The 12370-nt window shown below is 42.2% G+C and overlaps 1 protein-coding gene across 2 annotated transcripts in view; it reads left to right on the forward strand.

The window, feature by feature from the left end:
• PKD1L1 (polycystin 1 like 1, transient receptor potential channel interacting) overlaps positions 1 to 12370 on the forward strand; it is a 492422-nt gene that overhangs the window by 123599 nt on the left and 356453 nt on the right. For both annotated transcript variants that reach the window (XM_040432599.1, XM_040432598.1), the window contains exons 9-12: positions 985 to 1238; positions 4612 to 4712; positions 10673 to 10822; positions 12086 to 12203. In XM_040432599.1, coding sequence (XP_040288533.1) covers positions 985 to 1238; positions 4612 to 4712; positions 10673 to 10822; positions 12086 to 12203 — 623 coding nt within the window. The remainder of the gene's footprint in view (positions 1 to 984; positions 1239 to 4611; positions 4713 to 10672; positions 10823 to 12085; positions 12204 to 12370) is intronic.

The following is a 12370-nucleotide window of genomic DNA, read 5'->3' on the forward strand; positions in this document are numbered from 1 at the left end:
TGAGAGATCGTTGACTGCTAGACATGCCTCTTTGACACATTTGAAGACATTTTGCCCAGTTTACATTTTTAAGGGGGGGGGGGATATTATTGGTTTGAGAGCAGCAGGATGGTCTTTTCAACAAAATGCACACCATCTTGGCTGTTCTGACCTTGCTGTTAGGAGGGATTGGGAGCAGTGGTTACGTGAGGGCGCACACACAATGAACAGGCTCTGGGCTCCTCAGACAGACCACCAGTAAAAAGGATTGTTTTATCCACCTATAAGCACAACCAGCTCCCACAGTTTAATTGACCTCCATCCAGACACCTTTATCATGCACCCCTGTGATGGCTCAGACCATTTCCGAGCACTTAGTAGAAGGAAATTTAGTGTCATGATGCACATTATGCACATCTAGGTTTGGGTTTCCCATTGTTTGGGATTCGACAATGGTTGGGTTTTAGTATGGAGGCCTTGTGCTGAGCGCTTTAATCCTGCCTTTTCTGTAGAGCAACACACTGCCTCAACTGCTGGTGTGATGATCTGGGGAGCCATTGCATATGAGAGTCAGTCACCCCTAGTAGTGATACAAGGGTAACTAACAGCTCAGCTAAATGTGCAGAAAATACTTCAGCTATATATATTGACTCTCATGGCAGAGCATCTAGCTGCCATTTTTAAGCAGGATAATGCTCAACCACACACAGCAAGGGTTTCTTAGGAATGCCTCCACCTCATTGCATCACTTGGCCTGCCCAGTTGCCAATAGAGCATTTATAGCACCAGCTGGGATGCCATCTTTGGCAACCTACCTGTGCAGGATCTACGGGCCCAGCTGTAACATCTGTGGGCAAATGTGCTGCAAGATAACATAACAAAAAGTATCCTTTCACGCTAATAATCACATACAGTATATCATTATTACATAGAGAGAGAGAGAGAGAGAGAGAGAGAGAGATAGGACTAATTAAATACTTCATAATTACTTTTCTTTCTTTTCAGGCCAGGTTTCTTGGGATAAAGATTATGTCTACACATGGACCTTTGAGAACAATGTGTCATATTCATCTGGAAGTCCCCTGATAACTGTTACATGTACAAAATTAGGACTACATTTAGTTAGGCTTACTGTTACTAACTATGTAACCACTATAAACTGTTATATAGAGTATTATGTAGTAAAAGAGGAATGTGTTCCTCGGTTTAGCCACCCTTCAAATGCGTTGCTTGAAGAACCAATTCTGTTCCTACTGAAGGTAAGCTAGCCACTTTTTAAATAAGCACATGATTACTGTATCAACTGGACTAACCAAATGTATTATGTATGTTCTTTGCGGCATGTTTGCAGTTTGTGAAATCATGTTGTGGATTTGGATAGTCGTCATCTGGTATCTTTTTTATCTTTTTTTTTGTGTGTTTTAGATATAATTAGGGATGAGCGAATCAACTTCGGATGGTAAATGGTGGTGCCTTGGAACCACACCCGAGTTCGGGAAATGTTTTTTTACAGTACAAATTAATTTATAAAGTTATGGACTTCGAAAGCAATAACTTCGGCTCATCGGAGCCAATACATTCTAATACTGTATGGAGCTCCTGCTCCGTACAGTATTAGAACGGAGTTTTATGCGAATCAACTTCAGATGTTTCATCCACAGTCGATTCGCTCATCCCTAGTGTGGGGTTTTGCTCTGGTAGACAGGTTAGCGGACGCAGTATCGAGGCAATCATAAAGTCTTTAACTTAAACAGTTCGGTGTTTATTCGCACATAAGGAAAAACAAAATGACCGTTCACAGTCTTGGTGATTGTTCACACCATGCAATGTCTATAGAACAAAATCTTCACCTGGTTAGCAGTTTTTCATCCGCAATCCACAGCAGGCTTTAGGGGCCTGTTTGCCGGCTTGCGGCTCTCAGCCCTTTAGCACGGCACAAATTCATAGGTCCCAAAACACAGAGACTCCCCAGCTTCTCTGTCAGATGGAGGATAAACCACACCCAGCTGAGACTGCTGGCTGGGTTTTATATAGGCCAAAAAAGACCCGGCCTGGAGCGTGGGGAGAAGCCACCCACCCAGCACTTTGGCTACTCCCAGTAAGAGCCGGCCCAGATCGGCTTTACAGCCATACTAACAACAAAATAGTGTCAGTCGGCACTAGCTGCCGCTGACACTTAAAACTACTGGCTCTTACCTCACCAAGGCCAGGAATCTCGGTGACACATACCTTCCATCAATGATGGCCCCTTGTGCCTTCCTACACTAGATATAACCAAATGTAATATAAAAGACAAAAATAAAATATAAACAGTAACTTGACAGCCACAGTAAAGGTGGCCACTCAAAACAAACATTTATACATACAAATCAAATTTCGCATGTATAAATTTCACTGTATGTATAAAGTATCTTATAAAAGGGGAAATATAGGTTGTACATTGGTTGTACATAGGTTGTATCTGATGGCTTCCAGGCTACAATTAGTTTTATATGCATGATGTAACACAAAAGCTAAATAGTCTTTTGACGGGTACTAACTAATTTATCTAATATTTCTGAAAACACACTTGAGGGACAAAACTCTAGAAAATCCAAAGCAAAAAATAGATAATATTAGAAAAAGAAGCACATCAGATAAAAATGGTTCCATCCTGACAGATGTCCATACCACATTCAGAAAAGTACTCTGGGCCCCCGGCATTAAAGACATAGATCACTGTTAGTAATAATCACTGGGGACATTTATCAAAACCAGTGTTTTTCCCATGTGCCGCTGGAAGATGAGCCAAATTTATTTTGATGCACATGTCTCATAGATTTGGCACATCCTCCCGCTGGCCATGCAACAGACTAAAATCTATGGCAGCCATCTTTCTGCCAAAGATTTGTCTTTGTTCATGCTAGAAAACTGACATAAATAAAGATAAATATGGCAAGCCTGGGGCAACGCCCCGTGCCCACTCTACCTATGACCCCTTTTCTCTCCACTTCTAAAAAGTGCGTTGTGAAGTGGGGAAAGTCACAGATTTTACGGCAAATATGGCGTGCAACAAAATCTGCTTGTTTATTATGCCAAAAAAGTGGCATATGTAGAATGTCCTCTATTGTTTTTAACCTGATGATACCTTACACTCTATGAAGGACTTTGAGTGGATCAATAAATTCTGGCATTAATCACTAAAGAAATGAAATGTCAACTACTTCCTCCTAATCATTTCAAGAAAGACTGTGTTAATTTGTAAAGGTCTCTCTTTATCAAACAGCTTGGTGTTACTAATTTGTAGTGAATTATAAATGCATGTTAGGAGCTAAGGGCTTACACCAACAGATTATCTGACCAAGTTCTGTCCAATCAGACCAATAGTTAGTGTGTATAACAAAAGATCTAATCTAAATGGCCATCTGACCAATGATTGGTCAGAAAATGTGCCAGATAATCTATTGGTGTAATAAGGCCCTTATGTTGGTTGATTTTTTTTGGGCTTTCAACTTGGACCTAGATAAAGAGACTTATAAAGTCACAAACTGAGATTGTAAGTATCTACAAAAAACAGAATTGGGTAAATTAATTTGTTGCCTACAATTTATGTATAAAGCGAAGCAGTAAAGGGTATATTAGACGGCCAGATTTTCTGCCCGATAATGACAGCGTTCATAGTAACACTCGTTAGTGATCATCTGGCAGTCTAAGGCCTCATGCACACCGCCGTTGTTTTGGTCCGCATCCGAGCCGCAGTTTCACTTCAATGGGGTCGCAAAAGATGCGGACAGCACTCCGTGTGCTGTCCACATCCGTTGCTCCGTTCCGTGGTCCTCAAAAAAAAAAAAAATAACATGTCCTATTCTTGTCCGTGTTTTGCGGACAAGAATAGGCAGTTATATTAAAGGCTGTCCGTGTCGTTCCGCAAATTGTGGAACGCACACGGACGCCATCCGTGTTTTGCGGATCCGCGAACGGTTGTGTGCATGTAGCCTAATACTGCCTCCGGTTGCCGATGAACGAGCAAACACTCGTTCATCAAGCAATTTAGATTTGTCAACGGCAGATTGTGCTGTGTAATCACGATCTGCGGCCGGCACACCACTATCCTGCATGGGGACGAGTGATGGCATAGCGATCGCTCCTTCTCATGCTGCGGAGGACATTGCTGCATGTAATAGCAGTGGTGTCTTGTGCTAGCTACCTGGCGACTGCTGGGAGGGAACGCTTCCCTCCCAACAGTCGCTTGCAGCATCGAGGTGCCTAATACAACCTTAAAGGGGTTATACAAACATGCCCCTCATATAGATTTTACTCGCTCCCTGGCACCCACACCGCTCCTGATCCCTGCACGGCCGGCGCTGCATCATTCCTGTTGATCCACGTGACGGGAGTGGGGTATAAGTATAATCTATATGAGGGGTCCATGCATTGGGGGGCATGTTTATATACTTTGGATAACCCCTTTAAGTGTCAGGGAAACAAGAAAGGTCAAGATAGAGGTGCCCTGAGTGCATTAAACTCTTCTCCTCAAAGGTTTAATTTGCTATCTTTATATACTCTATGATGCATGGACATCAGTTTTGCTCTGAAGCAGTTATAAATTCAACTTGACCTTATATAAACCAATTTTCTATTTCTTTTTCTAAGCCTCCACTCGGACCAGCCTTACAACAAGATGAAAGGATAACATTTCATTTTGGTGATAATACAAGCATTTGCTTAACTGGACCTTATTTGGAGAAGTATGGGTATGTATGGATTAAACAAGAAAGGATATGAGTTATCGACTTTTATCATACAAAATGTTAATTTGTATATCACTGAGGTACAGGAACGCTATGAAAATCAGTTAAAACTAATACTTTATTGGTACACAAAAACTTGGGGAAGAAAGGAAACCTACAAACTATAACTAAAATTCTAGTGATCTAGCCACAATTCTGAACAGGTATCAGATGAGACCGCACAAAGCGGTACCACTCAGGTGTGGTTAGAATCACTAAAAAAGCCACTATTGGTGCACTACTAGTGCCTGCACCACCAAGCCAATCGGCCGTAGTGAACTCGTGCAGCGCAGGTGTACACCTTGGCACGGCGAGGTGCTATGCTCAAAAGAACCCAGCTTGTAGGACCCTGGACTAAGTTTAACAAACTAATCCATTGATAGACATCTGCCCATAGAGACCGACCTGCTGAGGCACCTGTTCGTGAATGAACCAGGTGTCCGAGTGTCGGTCCTACGAACACGAATCAAGGGACACTGCACTAGCTGGGTATGAGCAGAAAGATGCTTGATGGCGACTGCTCACATACTACAGAGGGCTGGACGGACACAGACCACTACTGAAGTGTGAGCGCATGGCAAGCAACATATACAAGCAACAGTTTGCCCCCACTAGCGCTCGACGCGTTTCGCCATAGATGGCTCGTCAGGAGCATATAGTGTGGGTGACGACAAACAGCAAAGTGAGCTGCTAGCCTCCGTGACAGAGGCTGCAGCTGTCAGCACTAAGTGGCCGGCATTTTGGAATTTCCGACCAAGACCGCTAGAACCCTTGAGGTTGAGACAGAACCGTCATCTTCAGAGGGAGAAACGGAATTAGAGGGTACCTCCTATCAGAATAGTCAATATTCCATCTTTCAACCTTCCAATAGAGGACCTAGAGGCAGAGGTGCAAGGGGTAGGAGTCCCCGATCACGGGGGGGGGGGGGTTTTAGGAAGCCAGGCCTCATACAGTTTGAGGGACAGAAAGAAACGGTAACACACCATCAAAGGATGGGTGTAAACTGTCCCCAACCTCCTGCTACCACAGCCGAGGTTATGTCTATGGATAAACTGCAAATTATTAACGTATCGGATAGGACCCTTACAGAAACTTAGGTGGAACTCCTCAGTAAGGGTCTATCTTTTGTTCCTACTTGTTCATTTAGCTCCTTTGAGTGGGTAAAGGATTTGACCCTATTCATAAGGAGACTTAAATGGAAAAAGTTTTTTGCAACACACAATCAGCGACAATGCAGTGAGCTTGGAATTGATATCCAGGACCTGCCTGACATCCAATTATTGGTTGACCTGATGGAGGAGGGAGATAGGGATCCGGGAGAGGGTCCTTTTACGGACCTCAAGTTGCCCTCTACAAAAAATCCACCCTTGGGTGATGGTACACCCCCTGACTTTTTTCTTAATGTTGTGACTGATCAACTGAGAATGCTAGATAAAACTAGAGGGACTGCGTCAAATCTCCGGAGAAGAGAGATTGATGCACTACTCTCTCTGGAACGTGATACCTCCCTTGTCATTAAACCATCTGACAAGGGAGGGAACACTGTTATAATCACGACCAGTATAGGACCATGTGTCTCAGTATTCTCAGTGATACCCTATGCTATCGTGTGCTAGAGACCAATCCAACTGAATTATTTAGGAAAAAACTGAAGAAACTCTTGGACACAGCACAGGATCATGGTTTGATCAGCCGAACTGAATTTGAATTTCTGTTCCCCAAACACCCCCCGATCCCATGCTTTTATGGGTTGCCCAAGGTACATAAGGGCCTTTCACCGCTGAAGGGGCGTCCCATAGTGTGTGGGATTGGGAGCTTGACACATCCGATCAGTACATACGTGGATAGGATTTTGCGACCATTTGCGGTGGCCCTATCCTCGTATGTACGTGATTCCATGGATGTGATCAAGAAACTAGAGGGGATTCACATTGGTGAGAACATTATGCTGGCGAGTTTGGATGTGGAGGCCCTATACAGCTCTATACCTCATGAAAAGGGGTGTGGAGTTTTGGCCTCATTCCTTTTACAATGTGGCATCCATCTCTGGCAGCATAACGAATTTGTTCTGGAACTAATGAAATTTATTTTGGAACACAATGTTTTCATCTTTGATCACCGTATATACCACCAGCTCAGGGGGGTGGCGATGGTGAGCCCGTGTGCCCCTACTTTCGCCAACCTCTACCTGGGCTGGTGGGAACGGGAAGTTGTGTTCTCTGATAACAACCAGAGATGGGCTGACCATATTAATTTATGGTTACGCTACATCGATGATGTGCTGATTCTATGGTCAGGAAGTGTAGATGAATTTAACAGCTTTGTCACGGACCTGAACAACAATACGATGGGCCTGTTCTTTACATCTGAGATCGAGGAGTCACAAATTACTTTCCTCGACCTCACCATCTTTAGGGACAGGGATGGCAATATTGGCACACGGTTATACCGTAAGAAGACTGCCACCAATAGTCTCCTCAGGTGGGACAGTTGCCATCCTCTGCCTCTGAAGAGAGGAATACCAAAAGGACAATACCTGAGGATGAGGCGCAATTGTTCGAGGATGTCTGATTTCAAGACTGCATCTAATGACTTACAGTCAAGATTCAGAAGCAGGGGGTACCCGCAACATGTGTTAGCCAAGGCTTACCAACACTCCTTGGCCCTGAATCGGGACACCCTGTTGACACCTAAACCGATATCATCAAATCCTGAACAATTGCGCATCGTAGCCACTTACGATGAGGCCCACAATACTGTAAGAGAGCTGCTCACCAGTTATTGGGGGATTCTTAAATCTGACCCCGATATTGGGCATCTGGTAGGAGATACACCTCTCATCACATATAGGCTTGGACGAAACTTGAGAGATCGTTTGGTCCACAGTTTTTTTCCAGGCCCCCACTACCACCACTTGGCTGAGCACCAACCTTAAAGGGACCTTCCGTTGTGGAGGCTGTGTGGCATGTCCTGCTATTCAACTGGGTGCAGCATTTACCTGCAGCATTACTGAGCGGACATTCACTATCAGATCCTTTGTGAATTGTAAGACCAAAGGGTTGGTATATTTGGCGACTTGTATGTGTAGAAAACAGTATGTGGGCAAAACTGTCAGAGAATTCCGCAGAAGAATCGCAGAACATCTGAATGACATCCGTAAGGGCGCTGATACCCCTATTGCGAGGCACATATCCACCCTACATGGTGGTAATGTGGAGGCGATCAAATTTCAGGCCGTTGAAGTGGTGAGAAGATCCCCAAGAGGAGGTGACTTTGACAAGCGGTTACTGCAAAAGGAGACACAGTGGATTTATCGTCTGCATGCACTCCAACCACAGGGACTTAATGAGTACAATTCTTTTGTTTGTTTTCTTTGAGCCCCGTTATACATATGACGTTCCTTATAGGTCTGCGGGGGGTTAACCAGTCGGCATATGAGTAAGGGTATGATCTAAATTGAATTGCCTAGTATTCATGATGCCTGCCCCTCCGCAGTCACTTGTGGAATTTAGCGTGGTCATATAAGTACAGTCATGATATGTAACATCTCGTGCAGTTAACCGCTATGGCATTGTTAATATCACCCCCTACGTGATCTTTTGTAGGACCTTCTCGCCCCTGCTGTATTTGTATTTGATCTATAGCTGACAATACAGTAAGTCAACACTGTAATCATCACACTAGTTACCATCAGAAGATTCTCATTCCGGGTCCCTCAACACCATGCTGTCATATTTATGTAAGCCGCTGTATGATCACTCTTACATTTGAATATACGAATGTTTTGACATTCGTCTGAGATCGCCTCATAGAGGAGGCGGGTAGATGGGGCGGGTTGGATGACGGCGCCTCCTGCCTCTCTATTGGCCGCTCCAGGGGCTGGATCCAGCGAAGGGGAGGGGTTTCCTCCTTATATAGCGCGCGTCCTCGCGGCCGCGTACGGCCACTTAAAGCCGGCCACTTAGTGCTGACAGCTGCAGCCTCTGTCACGGAGGCTAGCAGCTCACTTTGCTGTTTGTCGTCACCCACACTATATGCTCCTGACGAGCCATCTATGGCGAAACGCGTCGAGCGCTAGTGGGGGCAAACTGTTGCTTGTATATGTTGCTTGCCATGCGCTCACACTTCAGTAGTGGTCTGTGTCAATCCAGCCCTCTGTAGTATGTGAGCAGTCGCCATCAAGCATCTTTCTGCTCATACCCAGCTAGTGCAGTGTCCCTTGATTCGTGTTCGTAGGACCGACACTCGGACACCTGGTTCATTCACGAACAGGTGCCTCAGCAGGTCGGTCTCTATGGGCAGATGTCTATCAATGGATTAGTTTGTTAAACTTAGTCCAGGGTCCTACAAGCTGGGTTCTTTTGAGCATAGCACCTCGCCGTGCCAAGGTGTACACCTGTGCTGCACGAGTTCACTACGGCCGATTGGCTTGGTGGTGCAGGCACTAGTAGTGCACCAATAGTGGATTTTTTAGTGATTCTAACCACACCTGAGTGGTACCGCTTTGTGCGGTCTCATCTGACACCTGTTCAGAATTGTGGCTAGATCACTAGAATTTTAGTTATAGTTTGTAGGTTTCCTTTCTTCCCCAAGTTTTTGTATACCAATAAAGTATTAGTTTTAACTGATTTTCATAGCGTTCCTGTACCTCAGTGATATACAATAATTGTTCAAGGTGGAACGTATACCTTTATACCAGTTTTTTCAGTGATTTGAAAATGTTAATTTGACTTGAAAGAACAGGGGCACTTTGCAGTAAAATACAGCCTAATGTGAAACAAATATGATTTGAGCATTTAATATATATATATTTCATTCATAGCTTCATTTAGATTATAGTATGTCAATTGCTTACCTATCATGCTATAAATCTTGCAATCTACAATACATTGAGGTTCTTGGTTCATAGAGATTTTACTGCTATTTAAGGGGTTGTCTGGTAATACTCTCCTTACCGATTCCCCTCCACCCCTATTCCGACACTTCCCAGTTATCTGCAGATCTCTGTACTGCCTTGTACCTGACAACACAGGTCACTGCTGTTGGAACTATAATGAAAACAAGAGAATAATGCTCTAAAAAGGTAATAAGAAGACTAATTGTTGTTGTACTCACCTTAATAGATTGTGCATTGCATGTGCAATCCTGCTATAGGCTTGATATTATAATCTTCCTGATTTCACCACTGCTTGGCCCATTAAGTGGAGTCATAGTAAATTACTTTTGTGCTCAGTATAGTATAAAACTGTATTCCCGCTGTAACGGTGGCTAATATACCAGCCCCAGTTGCAGAAAAAATCAGCAAATAAAAAATGTTAAATACACCCCAAAGGTTTTGTACGACTTTATTGGTGACACAAAGGTTACAAAATGAAAACAAAAAACAAAAACATACACCATGTTGCAGCTTGTAGCCTTGCCCCTGTGAACATAATCCATATATCCCTTATATAAAAACAACCATTGTGGAAGGGGACCATAATTTAAAAACTAATATTGGTTGCACATTGTGTTATTGACAAAAAATATGAAAAGCAGAATGTTTTTCATATTACTGAAAAAAAGCTTAAAATGGTTTACATAACCAAACAGAAAAAAGGTATGGCTTTCACGAAACATGTACTAAAAATAATGGAAAATGCACCTATTTAGCAAGGGGGTAAATGAGCCAGTTTTAAACCGGTTGAGGAAAGTTAATTTTTTTAACAATACTATGTGAATGTAATATCTATATCTTATTCACTAAACTGTAATATCTGGCAGCTGTAGTCATTTTCTAAGTTGTTTCCTAAATATATGGATTCACATAGAGTACAATAATTACAGAATGTTTTACCTTTCAGATAAGAAAGGGAATATTATATATTCTTAAAGTTAATACTGCTTTCAACTTTTAACTGATTTATATAATTTTTTTTCATTAGGATTAATTTCACACATAGCTATAAAAAAGCAGGTCTCTACAACCCAACTTTAATTATGGAGAAAACTGAAATAGAACTCTCTTCACTTCTACTAATCAAAATATCTCTTCAACGTTTAATACTTTATGGATCTACTATACATCGTTTAAGGTATGTAGGATAAGTAAACCATTATACAGTACTAAGGTACTGTAACCTTATGGATCATATCCATAAGTACTGAATATCTGAATATACAGTACAGACCAAAAGTTTGGACACACCTCATTCAAAGAGTTTTCTTTCTTTTCATGACTATGAAGGCATCAAAACTATGAATTAACACATGTGGAATTATATACATAACAAACAAGTGTGAAACAACTGAAAATATGTCATATTCTAGGTTCTTCAAAGTAGCCACCTTTTGCTTTGATTACTGCTTTGCACACTCTTGGCATTCTCTTGATGAGCTTCAAGAGGTAGTCCCCTGAAATGGTCTTCCAACAGTCTTGAAGGAGTTCCCAGAGATGCTTAGCACTTGTTGGCCCTTTTGCCTTCACTCTGCGGTCCAGCTCACCCCAAACCATCTCGATTGGGTTCAGGTCCGGTGACTGTGGAGGCCAGGTCATCTGGCGCAGCACCCCATCACTCTCCTTCATGGTCAAATAGCCCTTACTTTCAAAGTTTTCCCAATTTTTCGGCTGACTGACTGACCTTCATTTCTTAAAGTAATGATGGCCACTCGTTTTTCTTTACTTAGCTGCTTTTTTCTTGCCATAATACCGATTCTAACAGTTTATTCAGTAGGACTATCAGCTGTGTATCCACCTGACTTCTCCTCAACGCAACTGATGGTCCCAACCCCATTTATAAGGCAAGAAATCCCACTTATTAAACCTGACAGGGCACACCTGTGAAGTGAAAACCATTTCAGGGGACTACCTCTTGAAGCTCATCAAGAGAATGCCAAGAGTGTGCAAAGCAGTAATCAAAGCAAAAGGTGGCTACTTTGAAGAACCTAGAATATGACATATTTTCAGTTGTTTCACACTTGTTTGTTATGTATATAATTCCACATGTGTTAATTCATAGTTTTGATGCCTTCAGTGTGAATCTACAATTTTCATAGTCATGAAAATAAAGAAAACTCTTTGAATGAGAAGGTGTGTCCAAACTTTTGGTCTGTACTGTATATAAGTATCGAGTACTTTTTTTTAAAAGTATACTCAAGGTTGTGAGTTCAGGTACTATTCATGTATTTCCTGTAATAAATTGTTGTTTTTACTTTAGTTGGATACTGGATCATGTATGGGATGGGATATATGTAGTTATGCTATAACAGTCTCCAATTAAACATTGCTAATTCATTGACAACTTGAATTGCCTTTATTTAATCAAACATAATTTTAACTGTCTTTCTTTTTTCTTAAGTCGTGATGTTCCATCACTTCTGACCTATATTGCTAGGACTAACAGTGATTCCAATGGAATATATCGCTGGTTCTTCTCAGATGGTAAAATTAATAAAACTATAATCAGCAAACCTAAGGTAATTTATTTATCTAACATTTGTATTCTAAATATCAGTTTGTTTATTATCTGTTCATATTGAAATGTTTGCTACATTGATGAAGAATTGCATATAGACTCTAGACATGGTGTCAACAACCGTCATGAGCACAAGTTGTATCAATATAGCAGTCAAAAGAGAAGCAT

The sequence above is a fragment of the Bufo bufo genome, chromosome 5 (genome assembly GCF_905171765.1).
Source record: "Bufo bufo chromosome 5, aBufBuf1.1, whole genome shotgun sequence".
In the NCBI taxonomy this organism is placed as follows: domain Eukaryota; kingdom Metazoa; phylum Chordata; class Amphibia; order Anura; family Bufonidae; genus Bufo; species Bufo bufo.